Raw genomic sequence first — 26,460 nt, forward strand, 5'->3', positions numbered from 1 at the left:
ACTGTAGAAATCCTTGTATATTCAGTAGTTTTTTTTCCCTAAACACAATTACGTCGAAATGCAAAATCTTTACTATTAACAAACACCAAATTCTGTGTGTGAGTGTGTCCGTTTGTTCCCGGTTAGCGCAAGCTAGCCAAATCACCAGCAGACCAAAATTTCTCAAATTTTCACAGAAAATCCGAAATAGCAGCGAGATTATGCCCCCATTTTCCGTTTTTAGAAATTTTGATTTTGAAGCCTTCTGGAGACGTTCCTTGGTTTCATCACAGTGAAAAAAGGGTGGTGGAACTTCCCCCTGGGAAGTGAGGGCGAGGGCGAGAGAGGGAAGAAAGAGTGGTATTGAATGCGCCGTCTACACCGCCCTCTCTGTGTGGCCGCATGGTGTAGTGGTTAGTGAACTACGCTTTTGCCCGCGCGACGAGGGTTCGTGTCCGACCGGTGGCAACTTTTTTTTGTTTTTTGTACAGAATTCAGAAATGAGTAAGAATGTGGGAAAATGATGCTTACTACACACTCTGCCTACTGGACCAACGAAGATTTAGCCATGTTCCTTGCGAACGTGCTCTATTGCAAACGCGCCAAACCCGAAGAAGCCAAACCAGATACGGGCCGAAATTGAATCGTATTTATCTGTTATTTCCCCCGCCAAAAAAGTCTACTTTTTGCCTATTTTTGTCTAAATTCCCGATTTTCTCGCCATCTTGTGAAAGTAGAATCCCAGAACTTGCCCAGTATTTTTTTTTTGGCCCGTTTGTAATGTTCTTTGACCCGTTTGAGAAAAATCTCATCCCCATCTCTTTATTGCCAATTTTCTGAAATTTATTATTTTTTTCTTGAAAAACTCAGAATTTTGGGTAACCGCCTGAAATTTTGGAAAATTAGAATTTTCAGGAACCCAGAATTTCAAGAATTCTGAATTTTTTTGATTTTTCAAAATCGATTCCAACAAAAAATTTCATTGAATTCAATAAATCCAATGAAAAATTCTTCCAACCAAAAAAAAAAAACAACCAACAAACGAAACAGACAACAATGAGCCATCGAGGGCATGGCCTATGGGATGGTCGGGTACAACATGTACAATATCGATTGATTGAAAAACTAAAAAAAAAAAGAACCATCATTTAGAACGGGGCGTGGCTTCGAATGAAAGTGGGCATGGCCTATGGGATGGGTGGTACAAAAAAAATCCACAGAAAAAAGAAAAACTGAGCAATTTTAGGAAAATGAGAAAAAGATGAATATGGAGATGGAACAATAATTTCTAGGAGTCTAGAGGGGTAGAAATTTAGGAAATTTAGAGGAAAAATTGAATAAAAAATGATGGGACCGATCATTTACAAAAGAATTAGTCAATTTTTGGCTAAAAATTGGCTGAAATTTCCAGCCAAAGGAACAGGAAATTCCAGAAAAATCCAACAATATTTTGGCTCAAAAACGCTAGAACTACACAAAAATCAATGCTAAAATAGACAATTTTACGGATTCGAAAAAGAGGAATTTTTGGGAAATATTCAAAAGAATTCTCAGCGAAATTCGAATTTTCTAGAAGACGTGATAATTGGAGTTGTTGACGTCGAATTCGAAATGTGGAGATTCTGAAGAAATCGACGATCGACGTGAGGATTGTCTTGTAGACGGCGAAGAGTCGTCGTACGGTGGCATGAATTGATACGTGTCTTCCATGCTGGAGAGGATGTCCAACATCTTCTTTCCCGACGAGAATCTGGAATTTTCAGATTGGATTTTGAGTGAAATTTCAGAGAAAATCTGGCTTAAAAGATGACATTTGAAATTCATTTTAGTGGTGGCCTAACTTTTGCAAATTTGATTTTCTAAGCCATCACTTTAAAATGGCCTAGAAAACACACTATGGTCATGTTAGGGCATTTTTTGCTATTTTTGAGAATTCTTTTTGGATTTTTCCGATTTTTTTTGTCTGAAATTTGACATGAAGATTCCTGTAGATTGTGTAGAAAACCTTCTATTTTGAAGTTATTTTGCATTTCGACGTAATTGTGTTTGGGGAAAAAACTACTAAAAATACAAGTATTTCTACAGTAATCTACAGTAATCTTCCTCCGATTCTTAGTGATTTTTCCCCTCTTTTTGGCTCCAAATTCCTCCAAAATTCACCTTGTCAAACGGCTCTTCTCCTTTCTGATTCTCACATAGAGCTTGTTGAGCCAATTCTCGAACTTCTTCGCGTAGTTGACACCATCCAGACGGGTTTCACTGCAACAAGCGATATTTCTAAAAATGGCTGATCATATGGCTCCGGGACGTTTCAGAACCCGACGTTTCAGAACTTTTCTGCATTTTTGCATAGTGGCTTTTGTACATAAAATGAGTGTTGCTCATTTCAATTTGTTGTTTTTCTGTTTTTTTATTTGTTCTCATCTACCGTACTCCAAATAATGATAGATTCACACTAGGAAACTCTCAAAAAATCGAAAAAAATTGAAATTTTCAAAAACGATGTCTAAAAGTACGAAAAAAATTTAGCCGGAGAATTTGCATACGTTCAGCAATGACACCGTTTTTTGAAAATTTCAATTTTTTTCGACTTTTTGAGAGTTTCCTAGTGTGAATCTATCATTATTTGGAGTACGGTAGATGAGAACGAATTTAAAAAAAACAGAAAACACAAAATTGAAATGAGCAATACTCATTTTATGTACAAAAACCACTACCAAAAATGCAGAAAAGTTCTGAAACGTCGGGTTCTGAAACATCCCGGAGCCGAAAATGTGAGCTTTACCGTTGCCCGGTGACCGCGTCGACGCAAGTCTGGAGCATGCGTTGAACGACGTAGTTGCCGAATTGGTGGAATATCAGAATGTCGAGAGCGTCCTTTCCGGTGTCTCTGAAAATTAAAATAAGGCTGAAAATCGTGGTACTAGCATGAAAAGGGACCTAAAAACCTTGAAAATCGATTAAAAATTATTCTAAAAGCTTCCAGAAAGCTCTAAAATGCTCTTTAGGTCACTTTTAGAGCTAGTTTCAGGCGGAAAATGACCCAAAAACTGTTGAAAATGGCTATTTTTTTCTATTCTTGGGTTTTTCATCGATTTTCAGCCGAAAGAGAACAGATTTTCATAGATTTTTAAAGCACATTTTCAGTCAAAAATACCTAGGTTTGGAATGGAAAATTTCTAAAGATTCTAAAATTATTTCCCAACAACTTTGTGATTTTGTCGTTTTTAGGCCGTTTTTTAGCAGAAAATGAAGCAAAAAATGCTGAAAAATTTGCAGAAAATTCGCCAGGAAGCTTTTAAATTATTGAAAAATTCCGAAAATTGCCTCGAACAGATAAATTTCTGAATTTCGTCACTTTTTAGGTCATTTTCATTTATTTTCAGCGCTTTTCGAGCCGTTTTGACGCCGAAAATTAATTCCAAACACCCCAAAATCAGTCGAAAAATGGTTGAAAATGCCGAAACTCCCGCTCAAAATGATCCCGGGAAGCTTCGAAATCTGAGCCCGTTTACAGAGTATTTTATTGGAATTTCGTCACTTTTCAGGCCATTTTTTCCTTTTTTCAGCATTTTCAGAGCTTTTTAAACGCCGAAAATTGACTCTGAACCCTCCAAAGTCCTATTTAAAAAAACGCACGGATGCGGAACATATCCATCAAAGATCTCATCCATCATCTCGGCCATCAGCGATAATGGAGCATAGACGAATGCTCTTTCGATGACATGAGACGCGTATTTCTCCTGTGACATCGAGAGAAGGTTCCGAAGAAGGCATTGCTCAATGATGGTGTTACGGTAGTTGTCAAGGATGCCAGGCGATTCGATGATGTGTTGAATGATGTAGTTGGCGAATTCGTTGTGCGTCAGACTGGTGCATTTCGCCAGAATTTTGGTCATCAGACGGCGGAGCACGCGGGATTTTTCCTCGGCTTCAGCCTGGAATTTTCAGGGGTTTTTAAGATGAAACTGGGGTGAAAAACAGCAAAAATCGATATTTCAAGGTCAAAAGCGGGAAAATTACGTGCAAAACGCAGTAAAAGATCCTCAAAGTTACTAGAAAAATCTAAAATGGTCTGGAAACGATTCCATAGTTTTGGCACTTTCTGGGCCACTTTTAGAGCAAATTTCAGGTTGAAAATGCGTCCAGATAGCTATAAAATGCTATTTTTCCTATTTTCCAGTGATTTTCATTAATTTTCAGCCATTTTTCACTTATAAGTTGAGACAGAGATCATCCTGGTGAGTTTCAAGTCATTTCGTAGGCTTTAAGAGCAATTTTTAGCCGAAAATTTGCTTTTTTTCAGTCATTTTACGAAATTCGGCACTGGCTAGACTATTTTCTTACGTTTTGAGCTATTATTCGGCTAAATATGCCCTTGGAAAGCTTTCGAACGTATTCAGATGATTTTCTAGCCACTTTTATCGATTTTCTGCAAGCTTTTGCTCCAAAAACGTCATTTCAAGTCCGGAAAGCTGCAAATCTTCAAAACTAACAATTTCTAGATTTTGGAGAATTTTGACAAGTTTCCGGTTGTTTTTAGCGGGTTTTCTAGCCTTTTAACCCAATGTTCAGCTGGATAGGCTCTCAGGAATCTCTAGAATGCCAAAAATCCACGTGTCGCCTCTCACCTGATTAGGAGTCTCCTCAGAAAGAACCTCCACAATCGTCTGCACCACACGACACCCGTATTTGTCTCGACAGATGTACAGAAGGTTCTCTTGCTCGTATTTCACCAGATAGGTGACCAAAAACTCCCATTTCTTCGGTGCGAACTTCTTGATGATCTTCTGCATGACATGATTCGCGTTTCGATCCGTGCAGATGGCCATTAGGCAGTTCTTTGGTGGTATCGATGCGACGATGGCGTCTCCGAAACGGGGCTCGAGGATCTGAAGAGTTGAAGCGTGGTTTTTCGAGTTTCGAGTGTCAATTTTTGGGGGTTCAGGACTTGAAATCTGGTAGTTTTTGCAAGAAAAATACCAGAAATGCTCAAAAAACTGGGATTTTCTGGGTGGAAATCCGTGATTTTCGGAGTTCAAATTTGGAAATGTCATGTGAAATTCAAAAAATCAGAACTTCAAAACTTAAAATCACAAAAAAAATCCAAAAGATTTTTTCAGAAAATTTGAGAAAAAAATCGAATTTTTGGGAAATCCAAAAAATCCATTCTCAAGATCTGAAAATCGTGAAAATCCGAATTTTCTAAATTTCGGAATCTTCAATTATTGGAATTTTAAAATCGTAGAAACTCAAAAAATCGAAAATCCCAAAAAATCATACTTGTAAAATTCCGGGCCTGAGGAAATTTTCAAGGCCCGGGCCCGGCCCGGTGTCAAAAATTCTGTATTTTTGAGCCAAATTTTGAGCTCTCAATATAATTTTTTCCATTTTTTTTCGTTTTTTCGATTGTTTGTCTGTCTAATCAAAAAAAACTCGAAAAAAATCACATAAGGGTCCCCCCTTATGTGTTTTTTGAAAATTTCAAAACTAGTGAAATGACGGGCCCTCCGGGCCGGGTCTCCGAAATTCCGGAAAAAGCCCGGCCCGGCCCGTTACAAGTATACAAAAAATGTTAGTTCATAAAACGCTGAATTGAAGGGTTTCCAGCTCGAAAATACCGATTTTGAGTGAATTTTTCGACTTCCTACTTGTTTTCTGGCCTTTCTGAGCCCTTTTCTTCCATTTCAAGTCTAAAAATTGCCGATTTTCAATTGATTTCTGCAGAATTTTCGGAATTTTTAGCCAGATTTTCCGAATTTTCCTGGTCGAATTTTAAGGGATTTCAGCTGAAAATACCGAATTTTGATTTTTACTGATTTTTCGACTCATTTCCCGGGTTTTTCAGCATTTCTCGTTCATATTAATGCTGAAAACTCCTGGTTTTCTGTCATTTTTTCACATAATCTCTGGCCAATACTCAAGCGGTCTCAGGACCGATTTTCAGCGCTTATATGGCTTCCAATCGATAAACCGTTCTACACACCTCCAACGCAGTCTGCACAACACGACATGCGCTTTTATCGAGACACAACGCGCTGATATCGCTGACGATGTACTTCTTGATGGCTTCTTGCTCAGCCGGCGTCGAGTGTTCGATGACACGTTGCATGAAGAAGTTCCCGAAGCTATTCTTGCAAATCGTCAAGAAGACGCCCTTGTTTCCCAAAACCTCTCGATTCATTCGATTTCGGATCTCCGCGTCGATTTCCTGAGTGTTCTCGCCGTAGTAGTTGCTTTGGAGGAAACTGAAATTCGATTTTTAGGGATTTTAGCGTTATTTTATCGATTTTTCGGCATCAATTATACTCACTGGCAACCAGCTTTGTCCATTGCAAACGCCAGAATCAATCCCTCATCGAGAACCTTCTCCAGCGTCAAATCGCTTTTAATATCGCGATTTTCATCGAGCGCCCACGCCGGGAGACTTAGAAGACGGCGAGTTTGAGTGGAATTCGTCTCACTACGTCCTCCAGACGACGACGCCGTTCTCTTTTTTCTAGAATTGTTATTCTCGTCCAAATGAAGACCGGCGAGCTGAAGAGAGACGTTCGAGGAGTTGGAATCATCGAAATATGGTGGCATCAGAGAAACTGGGGAGTCGCGAGCTCGAAGAGACAACGGACTGCTCATAAATGGAACTGGACTTCCGAGAAAGCTGCGAGGAGTTCCGTAGAAATCAGCTGAAAAAATTTATTGATTATGTCAAAAATCGATTTTCTTACCACTATGACTCTCGCTCAAGTAGGTTTCACGCAAGTTCCCGCGATGATTCTGGTGCCCGGACGACGAAGATTGGCTATTCTGAAAAAATTTAATTTTTTTTGTTTTTCGAATTTTTCCCTGACCTGATTGGATCTGCCAAAGTGTCTGGCTCTTCGGCTGTTCGAGAATGAGCCGCGGTCCATGTTTTTCCGCGAAAAATCTCTGAAAATTCGTTGAAAATCGCTGAAAATTCGTTGAAAATCGCTGAAAAATCGAGAGTTTGTTTTGGGAAAGCCTTATCGTGGTGAGACCCTGGCTGGGTAAAGCATGCACCTTTAAAGGATTACGGTAGAGGAAAAGTTTTTTCTCGGGATATTCTCGAATTTCAGGTGAAAAATTGCTGGAAATATTATGCTTGTCTGAGAAAAAAAAGGTTAGAGAGTATTTTTTGCAGTCTGAATACGGTAGCGATATCGAAGCGGAGAGCCTAAATAGCACACATAAGGTGGAGACACAGACACTTTTTCTCTGCGTCTCAACCTTTTTTTTCTCAGACAAGGATAATAGGTTGAATTTTACCGGAAAAAATTTGAAAATTTGAATTTCAAGAATTCAGAAAATCTTAAATTTCAAAATTTCAGAGTTTCCGAAAATTCAAGAAAAAAAAAATTAAAAAATGCAAAACTTTATTTTTCTTAAAGACAAATACATACAAATATTCAAAATTCCTCAAAAAATTACAGAAAAAAACCCGTTCTAAAAATTTCAGACAGTTTTTGGGGAAATTTCTGAAAATCTTAAAAAATATTTTTTTTCAAAAATTCAAACAAAAAAATCAATTTTTATATCCATTAACAACGAGAAGAGAAAGTGCGACAGCAATGCAGAAGAACACTCCGACCGCCCAGAAAACTGCTGGAAGCTTGAGGATGTGGGGCTGAAAATATAAAAGATTACTGTATTCAATTTTGGGGTTACTGTAGAAAAATAGACATTGGAAAAAGAGACACAGAGGTAAACGGGGTTTAGGAGAACAGAGCTTATGGATTACTGTAGCAGAAAAAAGCTCCGCCCCTTTTTACAGTACCTTCCGAATGGGTTTTGAGTCCTCATCGGTGACAGTTATCAGTGCATCTTCCATGGAGTCCTACAGTATGACAAATTTGTAGTTTTTGTAGTTTTTGTAGTGCTACCATAACCCGTTTTTGAACCAAATTAGTTTTTGAAAATTTTCAAAAAAATGTTTTGAAAATTTTCAAATTTTTCGAAAACCAATGTAGTTAGTCCTAACTTGTTAATAATTAGTAGTTTTTGTAGTTTTTGTAGTGCTACCATAAACCAATTTTTGAGCCCGATTAGTTAGTTAATTAGTGCTAATTACCGATCCGCGTTTTCTATGCCGGGTCCCATCAGATCTGAGCAATGGTTTCCGGATTCTCATTTCCTTAAATTTGGGTTAGAAAGATCGCACACAATTAGGGTAAAATTTTTGAAAAATTCCAAAATTTCGAAAAATAAAATTTTTTGAAATATAGTCAATTTTTATATCAGTTTGTAGAGAATTTTAAGAGCTTCGATTCCCAATTAAAATGTTTCGAAAATTTCAATTTTGAAGAAAGCTATGACCCTTACAATGACGCATTCTCCAATCTAGCTAGCCATTATCCAATCTAGCTAGCTTCTATTGAAAACCTAATTAAACAAGCGAAATTGAGGACTTGTTCAAACTTTACATGGTTTTGTAGAGAATTTCAAGAGCTACATTTTCCTTTTTAAAGTTTTGAAAAATTCAGAGTTTGAAGAAAGTTAGGTCCCTTTAAAGTTATCGATCATCGGCTAAGTCGCTCCGCAACCACCTCTTGCACTTTGAGCTCAATTATTTTGGCTCCCGTTAGAGATATCAAAAAGTTGTTAACTAACAAGATGTTTATAATAATACCACTAACATTTTATCAGTTAACAGTTTTTTGATATCTCTCATAGGAGGCGAGATAATTGAGCTCAAATGGTGGCATCCTATTTGAGCACCCCACCAAATGTTGACCCCAAATTTTGAACCCCCGCTTACCCCAAACGCAGCCTTGTCCCTGAATCGATCACTTTCCAAAAGGGTAAAAACAATTGTGACCACCAAGCAAATAACAATCGGCAAACAAACGAGCACCAGCTCCAATAGTGGCTCATTCCAGATGCGCTTGAATTGAACGGCGGCAATAATGATGGCGGTGAGAGCAAGGGTATAAGCGACGATTCCAGTGATACGATGGGCCCAGTTAAAGATGATACGACGGGAATGGGTTGGTCCGCATCTGGAAGACACTTTTTTTGATGAAAAATTCCTCTAGAATGATCAAACCCTGTTAAGAAAGGACCTATAACTTTGTCCCCCGTTATCTTGGTTCTTGTTACACATATCAAAAAGTAGTATTGATAAAATCTTACTGATATTCTGATAAACGTTTTAACAGTTGATCAGTTTTTGGCATCTCTTACAGAAAGCGAGATAAAAGGGGATGAAGTTGGAAGGGGCGGAGCCCCTGTTCCATCCCCTTTCCCGACTGCGCCAAAAGCGCTTCTAACTTTGAGCCGATTTATCTTGGTTCCTATTGAAGATATCAAAAAGTGGTCAACTAATAAAATGTAACTGATGTATTGATGAACATTCTGTTAGTTGACCACTTTTTGTTATCTCTTACAGGAAGTGAGATAAATTGTGTCAAACTTGTGAACCAGCCGGGAGGACCACAATACGGCGGCTAACTCGGGTCTTGAAAAGGAGGCCAAAGAAGAAGTCAAAAAGTGTATTAGGAAGATATTTTTGCAAATAATAAATGCAAAAATCAGATTTCTCGCTATCAAAAACCTATTATCAGGTCCAGGGTTAGAACTTTTACCCCCTTCTACAAAGCCATCTCACTTCCCGGCTGCGCTAAAGTGCCTCTAACTTTGTCTCCTTTTATCTTGGTTATTGTAAGAGATATTAAACATTTGCCAGCTGATAAATGTGTATCATAGTATCAGTAACATTTTGTTAATTAACCACATTTTGATACCTGCTACAGGAAAAGAGATAGAATGTGTCAAAGTTAGGGAACCCCTTTGCTAGCGCTACTCTGTACTTGCACTTTGAGCTTGATTATCTCAATTTCCATTTGAGATATCAAAACGTCGCCAGCTAATGAAATGTTTATCGTGATATCAGTAACATTTTATCAGTTTACCGCTTCTTGATACCTCTTACCAAAAACTAGATAACTTGAGTTAAAGAATCCCCTTACCTGAACAAACTATTGATCGGCTGAGCCACCGCTAGAACCGATGAAATCACACCCAGATCTGTGTGTACTTCAGTCCAGTACTTGGATTTTGATCCAGTTCCCTTCCACGTCCATTGCTGGGAAATGAAAATGCACAACATTGAAGTACAAATGCACACAACACCCATGAAATTCGCAGCACGGTGGACCTGAAAAGGAGCGTTGACTTTATTCTAGTTTATCTCGGTTACTGTAAGAGATAATTCAAGTCAAAAACACACCTGGAACCAGACAGCCGTTCCAAACCAGAGTTCATCTTTGAAGAGATCCTTTCCAATTCGGGCAAATAAAAATCCGGTTGGGACAAAAAGAAGCCATCCGAAGATCATTAAAATAGCATGAGCTTTCGAAAAACTTCTTCTTTGGTCCTTTGTGAGTCCTTGTTGAAGTGGTGGGACCAGAGAATCCAGGGAAAAGGAATCGGAAAATTGGGAATCGGAGAGATGAATGGAGAGGGGGAGATTCTGGAATTTTCTTCTGAGAAATCGATTTTTAAAAAGTTTTCAGACATACTGTGGATTCAAAATTTTTAAAAAATTGTAATGTCTGAATTTCTAAAAGTTCTCAACTTCTCACCTTTTCAAACTGATCCGCTTTCAGATCGACTTCACAAGATTTCGCTCCATTTCCCTCATTTTTCGAATTTCCCGATTCTGCTGAGCAACCGATTTCTACTGATTTTCCCTGAAATTCGAATTTTTCAGATTTTCAGAATTCTTTTCAAAGAACTCACATTTTTCTGAATCAACTGAATTTTTTGAATTTCAGATTTTTCATCAAATAATTTCAGCTTCAAATTTTCTCCAACTTTTGTTAGTGTGATTTTTTGGGAATCCGTTGGATTATAGCAAAAGGAATTTGATGAGCAATTTGGGTTCGGAGCATTTGAAATTCCAGAAATACAGAATAAAAATAGCAGGGAAAATCGAAGAAGCATTTTGCTGAAAATTTGTCTGAAAATACAAAACATTTACAAAAAAAAAATTGAGAAAAAATAATCTGAAAGTTCAGAATCTCAGAATCTCAGAATCTCAGAATCTCAAAATCTCAGAATCTCAGAATCTCAGAATCTCAGAATTTCAGAATCTCAGAATCTCAGAATTTCAGAATCTCAGAATCTCGGAATCTCAGAATCTCAGAACCTCAGAAACTCAGAAATTCAGAAATCCCGAAAGGTATATAAAGTAAAAAAGGAGGCGGAGCCTAAAGTGTATAGTGTATATATTATCTGATAACAATACAATAATAATAATAGAGTTTTGAAATTTCCGGAAACTTAAAGTTGTAGACAATAACAAAACTAAAAAATGAGTCAATTCAAAACTATTTTCTGATACTGATCTTATCACTTTTGTTCATTATTTTGCGGAAAACGAATTGGGTAAACAAAATAAACTTGTGTAAACTTTTGAGGAGTCGAAATAGTACTAAAATCGACTTCCGGGAATTTGGAAATTTTTTTTTGAATTTTCGGATTCTGGAAAATTCGAAATCCCCAAGTTTCGAAAAAAAACTCAAAACTCCTGAATTCCGAAAAATTCCGAGATTCCCAAAATTTTAAAAATTTCATAGAAATTCAAAAACCCAAGAAACGTTACAGTTTACATTGCAACATGAATCATTGTTTTCCACTTTTCACTCTCTCAACGAGAGAGTATTACAAAAGAGGAGACGCAGAGAAAAACATCAAGAAAAAAAGAAGATGAGAGGCAATTTTGGTGTCCTTTTGGCCTCGTATAAGTATCGTTATTTCTCGGTTTTTCGGGGGGAGGAACGAGAGATAAAATGATGGAATGGACGCAGAGAAAGAGGGGAAAAAGAAGATACAGAGAAAAACGGAACGGATCATTGAACATGGAATAGTGGTCAAGAGACTTGGAAATTCTGAAATTCAGATTTTCGAGAGTTGAAAATCTTCAGAATCTCAGAATCTTCAGAATCTCAGAATCTCAGAATCTCAAAATCTCAGTCTCAAATTTTAGAATCTCAGAATCTCAGAATCTTAGAATCTCAGAATTTCAGAATCTCAGAATCTCAGAATCTCAGAATCTCAGAATCTCAGAATCTCAAAATCTCAGAATCTCAGAATTTTAGAATCTCAGAATCTCAGAATCTTAGAATCTTAGAATCTCAGAATCTCAAAATCTCAGAATCTCAGAATCGCAGAATCTCAGAATTTCAGAATCTCAGAATCTCAGAATCTCAGAATCTCGGAATCTCAGAATCTCAGAATTTCAGAATCTCAGAATCTCAGAATCTCAGAATCTCAGAATCTCAGAATCTCAGAATCTCAGAATCTCAGAATCTCAGAATCTCAGAATCTCAGAATCTCAAAATCTCAGAATTTCAGATTTCCGGAATTTCAGATTTCCGGAATGTCAACACTTATGAATTTCAAAAGTTCAGAATTTTAGAATTTCTGAATTTCAAAGATTGAGAAAATCTCATTTTCTGATTTCTGGAATTTCAGAATTTCCAATTTCGGAAGTCTCGAATTTCGGAATTTCGAACTTTCAAGACCAAATAATTTTAGAGATTCTTATTATTGGAATTTCAGAGTTTCCGAATTTCAGAATTTGAAATTCTCCAAATAACAGAAATTTAGAGATTCAGAATTTCAGAATTTCGGGAAAATTTTCAGATTCGTATTTTTCTAATATTCCAAATTTTCTCTTCTAAAAAACGAGTATCAAAAGTCACGAATCCAAAAGAAAAAATGCGAAAAAAAGGAAAAAAAAAAGAAGAATCTAATTAAAACCCAAGGTCCGTTTTCTTCCAGAAGTCTATGGATGAGCAAACCTATTTTTAGAAAAAAAAATAATAGAGAAAAAAGTAAAACGAACAGACGTCATCAGGATGATTGAGAATGTTAAAGAAAATGGATGAAAAAAGAGGCGGGGCTTCAATTAAAGGTGGGGGGACATGAGAAAAATAATGTTGTCGAAATTCCGTTTAAATATTCTCCTCGAGGAGTTGAACTTGTCGAGGCGAGTGTTGAAGGTGCGGCGCCGACTGAGCTACGCGTGCAAAGAGGAAGCCGCTGCTCGATTGCATACATAAAGGCGAGGGCGACAGCTATACGCAGAGTGACGTTAAGCGTTGTACACCGTTACGGTAGAATGCATACTCTGGCCCCAAAAATCCCCCGTAAAATCTCCTGTCCCCCCACCTTTAAGTAACTATGAACTATTTTTCTAGAAAAGTCTAAAACTTGTAGAATATCTTTGGCTGGTTTAGAAGAAAAAGTTGCCAAAAAGAGGCTTTTTTGAACTTCCCAATTTTTGAGTTTCAACAAATAATTTGTATGTAATTGGCACAACTTTTTTTTCTAAAATTTCAATTTTCATTGGTATTCTGTCTCATTTTAGTAGTGTAAATGAACTTAAGATCTTCTAAAAACCTAACGAATTCTGAATTTCGAATCGTAGGTTTTGTTTCTAAAATTGGAAAAAAATTGGAATTTCCAAATTGATAAAATCAGAATCCCTACTTGCGTCATCAGGATTCTGGAAAATAAGTACAAATTCTAAACTATGTTGTTTTAAAAAAAAACTCAGCAAAAATTGCTTAAAATAGAGTTTTTGACTACGTAAGCATACAAAAATTTGAAGCTCTGAACCTACAAAAGTTCCATAAGCCAAAAAATAGTGCTATATTTTTCGACTAGATTTATCTCGATTCTTGTAAGAGATACCAAAAAGTTGTCAACTAGTAAAATGTTACTGATATTATGATAAACATTTTATCTGTTGACCACTTTTTGATATTTTTCACAGGAGTCGAGTTGAAACGACTCACAGTTAGGAAACTTCATTATTACAGAACACCTCAGAATTTCAGAAAATTAGTCCCTAGACCTCACAACAATTATTATTTTTTAAATGTGAAGAATCTGAAACAAATCCAAATTAAAAATAAATAAAATTGTCAATTCAAATTACTATCACTTAACAAGAATTCGTCGAAAGGGAAAACAAAAAAAAAGGGAAAATTGTCACATGGAACTTTAAAAAATAGGTTTAGATTTTTAATGTTTTCAAAGAAATCACAGATTTTTTAAGTTTTATACTTCTGGAAATTGTCACATGGAACTAAGAATAAAGAGTGAATAATAGAAAAATTAAAGAAAAACTAAACAAAATTCGAAAAATTCGAAGTCTTGAAACTTCATCAAACTTGGAAAATCGTCAAAAATTTAGAATCAATTTATCTGAATCCCTGTGAAAGATATCAAAAAGTTGTCAACTGATAAATTGTTACTGATATTGTGATAAAAATTTTATCTGTTGACCACTTTTTGATATTTTTCACACGAAATGAGATAAATTGGGACAAAGTTGAAGGAAGGTCTGAAGCTGAAATTAAAATTTTCGAAAAAAAAACTATGTCAACTTTGAGTCGCTTTATCTCAATTTCTGTAAAAGATAGAAAAATGTGATCAACTGATAAACTGTTACTGATATTGTGATACCCATTTTACTAGTTGACAAATTTTTGATATCTCTTATAGGAAGCAAGATAAAGAGGGCCGAAGTTGAAGGGACCCTTCTGCACTGCCGACTCGGCAGCAGGCAACCGGGTAGCTTAGTCCAAAATGGACAAATGAAAATGTTTATTAATTACTTTGACTAGAAAACAATATTTTAGCCAATTTCGAATTTTCTTCTCAAAAATTCCGTTTCTTTTATACCAAAATTTCCCATCCACTTGTTATAAAACAATCCCACCCCCGGAAGGAACGGAGGTGAAAATTTTCTAAATTATTGTTTTATTTACTTTTTTGTTGATATAGGAAGTTCTTATTTCTTCAAATGTCTTATCAGAACAAACAATATGACATAACTTTTTACTCCCACCACCACTATCACTTCCTGTGGGTCAACAGAGCAACCAAAAATGTGACGAAAAAAAAAAATAGTTCGAAAATGACAGACTGTCTGGTCAATGTGATTTCCGGTGGAAGTTTTGAGGACAGGAAGGAACTTTTTTGAAAAAATTCGAAAATCCAAAAGTTGCTAAACCCAAAAAGTTAGAAAAATTCAAAAATTCAGGAATTCAAATATCTAAAAAGTTCAAAAAACCCAAAAAAAAAAAATACATATATGGTTCAGAATCCGAGGAATTCCAAAGTACAGTTTTTTCTAAATTTGAGAATCCAAAGATTCCAAATAATCCAAAACAATCCATAGAATTTTGAGATTTTTAGAAATTGAAAAAAATCCAGATAATTCAAAATTTCTCTTTCAAAAATGTAATTTCAAGAATCCAAAAATCTATTTATTCGAAATTCCGAAAGCTTTAAAAATCTGAAATTTCAGAAAATTTGAAAAATCGAAAATTGTTAATAAATCGCATATTTGTAAAATTCAATAAACCAAGTTTAGAAAATCCTTAGAGTCCAAAAATCAATATTTTGAGAAGGTCTGGAAATTTCGAAAATCCCGGAAAATCTGAAAATAAGAGAAATTGTGAGGATTCAAGAAATTATCTTTTTAAAGATTTTTTAAATTAATGATTTTTAATTTTTAAAATTTTAAAGATTTTTAAAAATTTTCAAAAAAGAAGATTTAAAATTTTCTTTAATTTTAAAAGATTTTTGAAAGATTTAAAAAAAATTTTAAGTGGAAAATTTTAGGAATCCTAGAAATTATAGATCCCTCTGATCCTACATAATTTTCATCCTCATGTGTTTTTCTCAATATCAAAAATCCAAAATTCAAAAAAAAAAAATCGAAAAATCACTTCCAAAATAGTTCGTCTTATTTGGCGATCATCCAAATTTTTGGATCAGTTCCTCAAACTTCAATTTTTTGATTTTTCGCTTTTTTAAATCAAAAACCATTTTGAAAACTGGTTTACAAAATTTTTTTTTTTTTTAGTTTCTAGTTTGGAATCTGCTGGAAAAATTTTGAACCAAAGTTTCTAAAAAATGTGAATTTTTTCAAGGAAAAAATCAATAAATAATTAATATTTTTGAAAAAAATATTTAAAGCTTATCTTTCCTATTTTTCTGTTTTTCTAAATGATCCATCTAGAAAGTTCGAACCACTTATCATTTTTGATACTTTGATCTTAGCGATTTACTGTTTTCTGATCCCTAAGATTGAAGAAAAATATTATCAGTAGACAGTAGGAAATATTGTGTTTTGATTTATTGGATTTTTAAAACTCCAAAACTTAGCAAAATTTTTTTTTCAGATTTCCATATATTCGTAATTTTGTAACCGGATCCGGGACGACTGACAAATGACCATTCCGCAACCGGACGTGTCAAAACTATTGAAAAATGGTCAGTTCTGGAACAGCCGGTTCTAATATGTCCGGTTGCAAAATAACCGAAAAATCTTGTCTTAAGACCCCCTGAATGTGAGAAAGAGGAAAACGAAAACCCGAATTCAGGAAACGAGGAACATTTGGAATTTCAGAATTTCAGAAAGTAAAAAAATTCTGAAAATTTCACAAAAAAAGATAGCAAAGAACAAATTTTCTAAGTATTGCCTCATCTCTCTCCACCTATTTAAGCCGGACCCCTTATCAGCCGGTTTGCGTGCATTTTTCAACTTTTCGGGTAAAATCGTACATCATTATGTCTGCGTCTCCTCTCTTCGTGTACTCTCTCGCTGCTGCTCTTATCAGAGTTCATCGATGAGTCCATTTATGCTACTGATCTCTTTTCTCTCTCTCTCTCTCTCTCTCTCTCTCTCTCTCCTTATCACTAAAAATTCTGAAATTCCCAGTCCTGCAAAAAACCGATGAAAGTTGAAAGTTCGATCTTTACTATTAACAATCACCAAATTCTGTCTGTGTGTCCGTTTGTTCCCGGTTCCACGACCCTAGCGAAGTCCCCAGTAGACCAAAAATGTTCAAATTTTCACAGATGATCCGAAATAGCAGCGAGATGTTGCCCGTCTATTTTTCATTTTGAAATTTTGTTTCTGACGTCATCTGGAGACGTTACTCCATTCCTACAGCGCAACTCTTTAGAAAATTACTTTCACGTCACTTCCGTCCAACCCCTCTATTTTCTTTTCTTATCCACACTATATCTGATAAAAAAGTGATTTTGTGAAAATAATTATTTAGTCTTAATTTTGAAAGAAGAGAGAAAGGAAAAGTTCAGTAACCTTTAAAATTCTGACTTTCTGAATCCCCTAACTTCTCAAAAACTGAATTTCGGAGACTCTGAATCACGGAATTTTATTATTTTTTTCGAAAATGCGAAATTTCTAACCATTCCTATGCTTCAAACATTTTGGTTTTACTCTGAAATTCTAAAATTTTAATTCAGAAATTCGGAAAATTGGGAAAACGGGAACTCGAAAATACCGAGATTTGAAACTTCGGGAATTTTGAAGTTTGAAAATCAGATATTCAGAATATTACGAAATTAAAAAATTTGAAAGTTAGAACACTCGAAATTTTGAAAATCCAAAATCTCGAAAGCCAAAAACCAGAAAAACCAGAAACTCAGAAGTTCAAAATATCAGAAAACCCAAGTTCGGAATTTAGAAAATTCTGAAATTCATAAACTTTGTGAATCAAAAATTCAGAAATGTGTTTTAGAGAAAATTCTGAAAATCTGATTCGTGTTAAAATTTTGGGAATTTGTGAAGTAGAATCTCAGAAAGTCGGAAATACGGAAACTCGAAAATACAACATTTCAGAAATTATGAGTTGTGAAATGAAGTGTTTTAATAGAAAAATCTTTGAGTTCTAGAATCGCAGTTCCGAAAATTCAGGACTCCTGAATTTCGAAACTTCTGAAAAAAATTATAAATTGTCAAATTTCAAGATATTCGGGAATTCAGACAAATTATTAGTTCTAAAAATTTGGAAATTTTGAACAGTTCGTGTATCAACTAAGACACATTTCTGATCTACATTTCCGATTTATCTGTCCAAGCCCAAACTCAATCAGTTAAGGGTGTTGTAAGCGGGAGCCAGAAGGTTTAGCCCCGAAGGCGCATAAGCAGACTGTCACTCCAGTTTATGAAAGTTGACAACACAATCAACTAAAACTTCCTCTTCTGATTTTCTCCGATTTGGAGATTCAAACGTTTTTAGTGAAGCCAGGAGATTGTAGCCGTCGACAGGCGGTGGAAATCGACTGGTTTTAAAAATTCATTATTCAAAGAAATTTTTTTGGTGATAAAATGATAAATGGAAAAGAGTGGAATGCTCTATTTACAAGACAATGATTTTGAGAAAAAGTGCTATTAGGAAAAAAACCATATTAGAAAAATTACCGGGTGCCAAAGAAAACATTAGAAGGATTTTTGTACAAGAATCAGAAATTTTTTTGGGATTTTTCAAAGTTTTTGATCGTGTAGTTGTTGATTAGTTGCCCTCTTCCTCCTTGTAGAAACGACGCATTTTTACGAAATTCTGAAAATTTTTGAAAATTAAGGTTCAGCTTCAAAAATGGGTTTTGAAAAGAGTGTATCTCAAAAACTAGAAGAGATATAAAAATTTTGAGACTAAGAAAATTAAGATAATAAGATTTTACACATTTTGACAGTTTACAATTTTTGCTAGCTAGCTTGGTTTTTGAGTTATTAGCGTTCAAAGGAAGGGCTCGTGAGAAGCGCTTCAAGTAACCGGAGGCAGACGCACGCTTATTTAGAACACTTGTATCTCAAGAACTAGAAAACCTAGCAAAATTTTGTAAACTATGAAAATAAAGACAATGCAATTTTACACATTTTCTTAGTTTTCAACTTTTAGCTAACTACCTTCGTTCGTGAGTTGTTAGCGTTTGAAGTAAGCGCGCATGAGAAACGCTAGAGACGCAGAGGCAAAAACGCACGCTTGTATCTCAAAAACTAGAAAAGCTAGCAAAATTTTTTAAACAGTAAAAGTGAAGGAAATCAAATTTCGCGCATTTTCATTGTTTCCAACTTTTTGCTAGCTAGCTCGGTTTTTGAGTTATTAGCGTTCAAAGTGAGCGCTCATGAGAATGCTAAAATCACCGAAGAAGCAGAGACGCTTACTTAGAACGCTTGTATCTCAAAAACTAGAAAAGCTAGCTTAATTTTTTGAACTAAGAGTATTAATGTAATACAATTTCACATATCTTAGTAGTTGTACACTTTTTGCTAGCTAGTTTTGTTTTTGAGTTGTTAGCGTTTAATGTGAGCGCGCATGAGAAACGCTAGAGACGCAAAAACAAAAACGCACGCTTGTATCTCAAAAGCTAGAAAAGTTATACAAATTTTACAATATGCATCAGGAAGATAATGAAGCTTTACACATGTTTGTAGTTTACAACTTTTGCTAGCTACCACCGTTTGCGAGATTCGGACGTTTACAGTGCGCGTTCATAGGAAGCGCTAGAAGTAGCTGGAGGCGCAGAGGACGCATACTTAAAACGGATGTATCTCAAGAACTAGAAAAGTTAGGAACATTTTGCAAATTGCATTTAAAAGATAATCAGATTTTACACACTTCAGTAGTTTGCAACTTTTTTCTAGCTAGCTTAATTTTTGAGTTATTAGCTCTAAAGCTCTTTAGCTACCCCTGGCGTATGAAAGAATCCTTACCTTTGGTGTAGTGGTGAATCTGAAGCAAGTGTTGGATGGAATCAAAATGAGATCCCCGTACTCGCAGAAAATTCTGACCCATTGCCCATTCTTATCCTCCACATCATAGTACGCAGATCCCTCGATGATCATTCTAGCCTGCTCGAATGGCACCGACGATTCCTCGAACAACTCCTCAATCTTGTCGTCAAAGTTGGCAGTAGTCTCGGCGTCCAAAGTGAAGATGTCCTCTTTTTTGAAATTGTGCTCTAATTTCAGAGTTGTCAGTCTCTTGGCAAGTGCCACTTGATCCAGAGTGTCCAGCTTCCAGTAAAGTGTTCCGGTACGCTTGCTCAACTCATCCGGAGTGATCTTCTTTGGTGGGAAGAGATGGTGTGGAAGACGTGGATCACCACATGGGTATGGTTCCATTTGCCAGATTTGGACCATTTTGAATTGGAGTCTTAGAGGAGAGAAGAAGTTCTGAAAATCGGTGGAATTAGAGAAGAAGGAAAGTAGAAAAGAAGAAAAACGTGAAAGATTGAGAATTAGAAAGAAGACAACCAAGAGGATGGGATACGGAAAAGGTGACAACTTCACGGCGTTTATCTCAATAACCAGACTAGCTACAAAAAATCGGTCAACTAAAAAAATGTGTAAAATTTTAAGAGCTTCATTTTAAAATATATAAATTTCAGCTAGCTAGCTTGGCTTCTGAAGTACACCTAGTTGAAGTTAACGTAGTAAAGGTGTGGTGGTAGCGCGCTCCTGCAACTTCACGCGTTTTTAAATCAATACCCAGGCTTCCTAGATAAAAGTGGTCAACTAGATAAATGTGTAAAATTTCATGAACTTTACGTTTATTGTTAAAAAATAATGCTAGCTAACTTGGTTTTTAAGATTTGGAATGAACGCAGTAGAGAAGTAGTGATAGCGCGCTCTTCTGAAACTCCCAGCGCGCTTATCTCAGTACCCAGGCTAGCTAGATAAAATTGATCAACTAGATAAATGTGTAAAATTTTATGAACTTTGTTTTTGCAGTTTGTTGGTTATTGCTAGCTAACTTGGTATTCGAGATCTACGCCTTTTGAAGTTAGCGCAATGAATGTGTTGTGGTACCGCGATATTCTCAAACTTCAAGCGCGCTTATCTCGAAACCTAAGCTAACTACGAAAAAGCTGCTAACTAAAAAAATCTGTAAAATTTTATGAACTTTATGTACGTTGTTAATAAAATATTTGCCAGCTAGCTTGGTTTGTGAGGTACAACCACTCAAAGTTCGGCTACAGCTAAGCGGAAAGTAGGGCTACAGCTACACGGTCACAAAAATCTGTCTAACCAAGAACGTCTGCATCTAGCATACAAAAAACTGTCTTGTAGCTAGTAGAACTATTCAGAAAAAAAAAAACATACACACTTCCTACTTCCTTTAAGCCTATAATAGTGGTAGCTAGACAACGGGAGGGGTCAGATTAGTTCTGTTTTTTGGCTTGCATGGAAAAAAAAACTACTGTCTCGCTAAGAGAATATTTTCGGTCTTCAAAATTCAAACCCTGTCTGGAAGAAGCTAAAGAAGTTGCACTTGCAAGCTAAATATTGGAACTACCACGCTTTTACCGGCTGAGCTACGCGGTAACCGCCGGCGGGGCCCACAGAAGACAGGGACCCTCTTAACTTTGTCCATATTTAACTCGCTGCCTGTAAAAGATATCAAAAAGTTGTCCACTAATAAAATGTTTATCATAATATCAGTAACATTTTACTCGTTGATTAAATCTTGTTATCTTTCACAGAAACCGAGATAAAATTGACTAATGTTAAAGTGTGCCTCATCTCACCGAAAACAATGTAGCGCAGGTTGTGATAAGTTAGAATCGAAAAATGAAGTTGTCTTGAAGTAAGGCTGAAGTGATAACAAAGACAAATGAGGCCCCGCCCCTTTATTTCCGATTCTCTTCTGACCTTCCTATGGCAGAGAAGGGAGGAGATAGTGGCCAATTTTATCATCACGCGAAGATTTTTTTTCTGACAAACAGACCACAAATAACCTTGGGAAAAATGGATGGACAGAGAAACTGAGAGAGATTTTTATATTGGCAACTTGGTGATTGGAGTCTTCTACTTCGAGAAAAATGGGCTATTCGCCTTACCCCCTGACGTCGTCACCGTCTTGATGACGTAGTAATGGGGAAGTCGTGGAATTTGAAATTGGGGTGATTAGATTAAAGATATGGTTTTGAGTAGGGGAGTTAAGGAACATGGTTGACGATTTTGTGGAGTTTGGTAAACTGATGAGATTTGGGACAAATAGGTTTAAAAGTTCGAAGAATTAAAAAAATTAATGAAAATTGGGAAAAAATCACTAGATTTTAAAGAAACTTGCTTTGGAAATTTTGCTACACGAAAACCAATTTTCAGAAATTTGAAACCTTTACAATCTGAGAATATCTGAATTTTAGAGCTTCGGAATTTCAGAATCTCGGAACATTCAGAATCTCAGAATCTCAGAATTTCAGGTATTTATAAAAACTAAATTTCGTAGTTTTGGAATTTCAGAAATTCGGAAGTTGAGAGTTCAAAAATCCTTCAGAATCTCCGATTTTTCTAAAACTGATAACCTCAAATCGCAAAAAACAAGTCCAAAACTCAGAATTGGAAAATTAAAAAATGTCTTAAACTTTGGATTTATAGATTTTCAATTTCAAAACTTTCGATACGATTTTCAAAAAAAACACTTACTAATATAAAATTACATAGCTTCCAAAAAAGAAGGCAATTCGTTCTATTTCTCCAATCATTTTTATCATTTTATACACTAAACAAAAATCTAAAACCAGTCAAACACATACCAAAACTCCGCCCACATTTTGATTAGTTGGACCAAATAAGTTAAAAAAAGTTAAAAACACTAAAAATCTAGTAGTACAGTTTTTATCAGTAGCTTTTCGATTGAAAACGAAGGAAACGAGAAGGACAATGGAAAATTAATTGGCAAGAAGGACACAATAAAACGAACAATTTGTTAATTTACACTGAAATTTTATACAGTTTCTATTGTCTTCTTCTAGAATTCAGAAGTCTTGATGTCTGGTATTCTGAACGGTCAATTTTTTTCTGATTTCATAGTTTTGTAGTTTTGTAGGATATAAGTCAATTTTTTGAAGAATCGCAGAATCTCAAAATCTCAATTTTCCGATTTGCCGAAATTTTGAAATTTCCTGGAATTTTCAAGCTTGCTATTTAATTTTATTCATTTCAAATTTATTGGAGTTTCTGAAGTCCTGAATTTTTGAGTTTTGGATTTCTCTGGAATTTTGGAATTTCCATAATGTTCGAATTTCGTAGAACATATATATCTGAACTTTTGAAATTACTACAATTTCCAAGGAACTTATACATGTGATAGTACGAGTTTTTTTTTGGAATTTAATAGAAAATTTAAATTTTAATTATGAAATCTAATAATATATTTTGACATTTCTGAATTTTGGATCTCTCAGGAATTTCGAAAGTTTCTGATATCTCAAAAACTATCCATTAAAAATTTTCAAATATGATTTTTTTTTGTCAAATTTCCCAATTTTCAGTAATTGTCCGATTTTTTAAACCCAAATTTTGATTTTTGAATTGAAAATTTGACTTTTTCAGAATCTCAGAAACTTAGAACCCCAAAATCTCAGAATATCAGAATATCAGAATATCAGAATCTCAGAATCTCATAATCTCAGAATCTCAGAATCTCAGAATCTCAGAATCTCAGAATCTCAGAATCTCAGAATCTCAGAATCTCAGAATCTCAGAATCTCAGAATCTCAGAATCTCAGAATCTCAGAATCTCAGAATCTCAGAATCTCAGAAACTCAGAATCTCAGAATCTCAAAATCTCAAAATCACAGAATCTTAGAATCTAGGACATTTAAAATTTCAGAAACCTAGAACCTTAGAATCTCATAATCTTAAGATTTCAGAATTTCAAGAATTTCTGAATCTCAGGAACTCAGAATCTTAGAATCTCAGAATCTCAGAATCATAAATTTAAGAATGACATAATTTCAGAATCTTGAAATTTTGAAATTCCAGAATCTCAAAATTATTTAATTTCAGAATTTAATTCAAAATCTTTTGTATTCAGAATCCTTCCGTCTCTAGAAGGTTTATCATGTAGTAATCATGATAGCTCCATATCGAAAAAAAGACACTATACAAAGAAAGTTGGAGGCCGAAAAACAATACGAAAAACTAGAAAATTTTGGTACCCGGAAAATAGAAAAAATATCCTTGCAAACAAAAACTGTGTAATCTTCTTGTGTTTTATTTTTCACCGATTTCTGATCAATCACAACGAAAAAAAATCTTCCTTTGTGACGCAAATTGTTGATTTGAATTACCTTCAACGAACGGTTTCGGCAGTTTTCCTTATCACGTAATTAGATAAAACAAGAAAGAAGAATTTAGGCCAATTTGGCAAATCAGAAGTTGAGAATAATTTATTTGAAGTTCGGCGATTTTGAGAAATTCCAAATTTTTGAGAAACTTCGAAGTTCTAGGAATTTCGAAAATTCAAATGTTTATTATTTTTTCTTTTTTTGAGCTCCTCCTCATTCAGACGGCCGACATTGGCCTGGAGCGCCTTGCCATGGGGTTCATCTTCTTCATCCCATTATTTTTTATTTTCTGATGATAACACTGTCAATTCTGACCTTGTCACTCGTCTCTATCAACCAGTAATTAAAACACTCTCTTTGTCTACATTTCGGGCTGTTAACAGAACGTGTCTCGGCGTATTTGGTCAATTGGGCAGAAGAGATCGACTTTTGGTTAATTTTATAGTGCTTCCTATTTTACAACCCAATTTCAGACAGAAGGGGAATTGTCTTGTGGTATCAAAATGGCGAAAAACTTAACAACGACAAAAAGTAATCGAGAAAAAGAAAAGGGGATTGTATTCAACAAGTATGTGTGTGAGGAGAAATTGAAATTGAAATCGAAATGGAGAAATGTAAATATGAGGCGAGAAGGGTATTAGAAATGAATTTCAAGTGCGGGGAAGAAGGAGAAGAAGTGAAATTTCGAGATTCGAAGGTTGCGAAAATCGAAACAGAGAATCTTGGGAGGGATCTATGATTTTTCTGCTGTAATAGAAACTTCAGGAACTGAAAGGGCAGTCTTTGGACAAAACAAGGGCAAGGGCAGGAGCAAATATCTGCTGAGCTACGCGGTCGTGTCTTGCCGTCGCAGCTTGGTGGTAACTTTGAGCCCAATTATATCACTTCCTGTGAATGATATCAAAAAGTTATCAACTAACGAAATGTTTATCATAATATCAGTAACAGTTTGCTTGTTGACCACTTTTTGATAATTCTCACAGAAACCGAGATATACGAACTCGAAGTTGGAGCACCCTTCTGTGACAAGTATAATGATAGCTTCTTGGTTTTGGAAAATTTTGGATCACTTGTTTTTTGGATCAACAATTTTGAAAATTTTTTATAGATTCTGTAACTTTTTCATATGAAAAAATTATTTTCAATCCATATAGTCAGGCTTTACAGATTTTTCAGGAAATTTCAAATGAGATTTTTGTCTGAAAATTGCAAATTCGGCAGTCCACTGCCTGACTAACGTTTACCCCAATTATCTCGGCTCTTGTAAAAGAAATCAAAAAGTTGAACACTACCAAAATGCTACTGATGTTATGATAAACATTTTATCAGTTGACCACATTTTCATATCTTTCACAAAAATTGAGATAAAGCGACTCAAAGTTGACATATATATGTTTTTTCGAAAATTTTAATTTCAGCTTCCGACCATTATCTTTGACCCCATTTATCTTATTTTATGTGAAAGAAATCAAGAAGTCATCAATTAACAAAATTTTACTGATATTATGATAAACGTTTTGCCAGTTGGCCAATTATTGATGTCTTTTACAGAAAACAAAATAAATTGGGCCAAAGTTAATAGCGTTCATTTTTCGAAAATTCCAATTTTAGCTTCCGACCATTAGCTTTGACCCAATTTATCTTGTTTCTTGGACAAGATATCAAAAATTGTTCAACTAGCAAAATGTTTATCATTATATCAGAAATGTTTTATCAGTTGATCATTTTTGGATATCTCTTACAGGAAGCCAGATAAATTCGGTCAAAGTTGACAGCTTCCAACCTGTCGGGCGCCAAATGCTTTTGGCGGGATCCAAAATTTTAATAGGTTTTTTTGTTGACATTGAATTATCCAACCTTGAATTTTTGTGGTCTTTTTTACTACAAGACATCGCTATCATCATATTATCAATTACTTCCGCGCTTAGTGGTTTTTTGATCAAACTAGAGACAGAAACTAAAAAACAAAAAAAATTGGGAGTGGCTGGTTGAAAAATCAGATAATTTTTTGTGTTTTGGATGGGGAGTTCGAAAAGATAAAAAGTCAAAAAATCACGTTGGGTCAATTATTCTTGGGTGTGGAAACTGGATGATGGTAAACAATTTTAAATTTGACGAAAAATGGGAAAACGGAGTATGGGGATTTAGAAATTCTAAAATTCAGAAATTCTAAAATTCAGAAATTCAAAAATTCAGATTTCAAAAATTCAGAACTTCAAAAATTCAGAACTTCAAAAATTCGGAACTTCAAAAATTCAGATTTTCGAAAATTCAGAAATTCAGAAATTCAGGAATTCAGAAATTCAGAAATTCAGGAATTCAGAAATTCAGAAATTCAGAAATTCAGAAATTCAGAAATTCAGAAATTCAGAAATTCAGAAATTCAGAAATTCAGAAATTCAGAAATTCAGAAATTCAGAAATTCAGAAATTCAGAAATTCAGAAATTCAGAAATTCAGAAATTCAGAAATTCAGAAATTCAGAAATTCAGAAATTCAGAAATTCAGAAATTCAGAAATTCAGAAATTCAGAAATTCAGAAATTCAGAAATTCGGG

The 26,460-nt window shown here is 35.1% G+C and overlaps 3 protein-coding genes across 3 annotated transcripts; all 3 read right to left on the reverse strand.

Moving 5' to 3' along the window:
* Positions 1-1,548: 1,548 nt before the first annotated feature.
* CBG13460 lies at positions 1,549-6,887 on the reverse strand (the record flags this gene model as incomplete). Its single annotated transcript, XM_002630035.1, has 9 exons — positions 1,549-1,729; positions 2,140-2,238; positions 2,765-2,869; positions 3,619-3,917; positions 4,611-4,937; positions 5,966-6,227; positions 6,293-6,662; positions 6,705-6,783; positions 6,828-6,887. The coding sequence occupies 9 exons, from the start codon at positions 6,885-6,887 to the stop codon at positions 1,549-1,551; spliced, it is 1,782 nt and encodes a 593-aa protein (XP_002630081.1).
* A 632-nt stretch (positions 6,888-7,519) lies between these two features.
* CBG13459 lies at positions 7,520-10,938 on the reverse strand (the record flags this gene model as incomplete). The annotated part of the gene is made up of 7 exons (XM_002630034.1): positions 7,520-7,621; positions 7,772-7,831; positions 8,753-8,993; positions 9,963-10,150; positions 10,223-10,465; positions 10,578-10,685; positions 10,735-10,938. The coding sequence occupies 7 exons, from the start codon at positions 10,936-10,938 to the stop codon at positions 7,520-7,522; spliced, it is 1,146 nt and encodes a 381-aa protein (XP_002630080.1).
* Positions 10,939-18,338: 7,400 nt separating this feature from the next.
* CBG13458 lies at positions 18,339-19,969 on the reverse strand (the record flags this gene model as incomplete). The annotated part of the gene is made up of 2 exons (XM_002630033.1): positions 18,339-18,386; positions 19,541-19,969. The coding sequence occupies 2 exons, from the start codon at positions 19,967-19,969 to the stop codon at positions 18,339-18,341; spliced, it is 477 nt and encodes a 158-aa protein (XP_002630079.1).
* Positions 19,970-26,460: the final 6,491 nt, after the last annotated feature.

Source organism: Caenorhabditis briggsae (assembly GCF_000004555.2).
Source record: "Caenorhabditis briggsae complete genome, chrII, whole genome shotgun sequence".
NCBI classification, from domain to species: Eukaryota; Metazoa; Nematoda; class Chromadorea; order Rhabditida; family Rhabditidae; genus Caenorhabditis; species Caenorhabditis briggsae.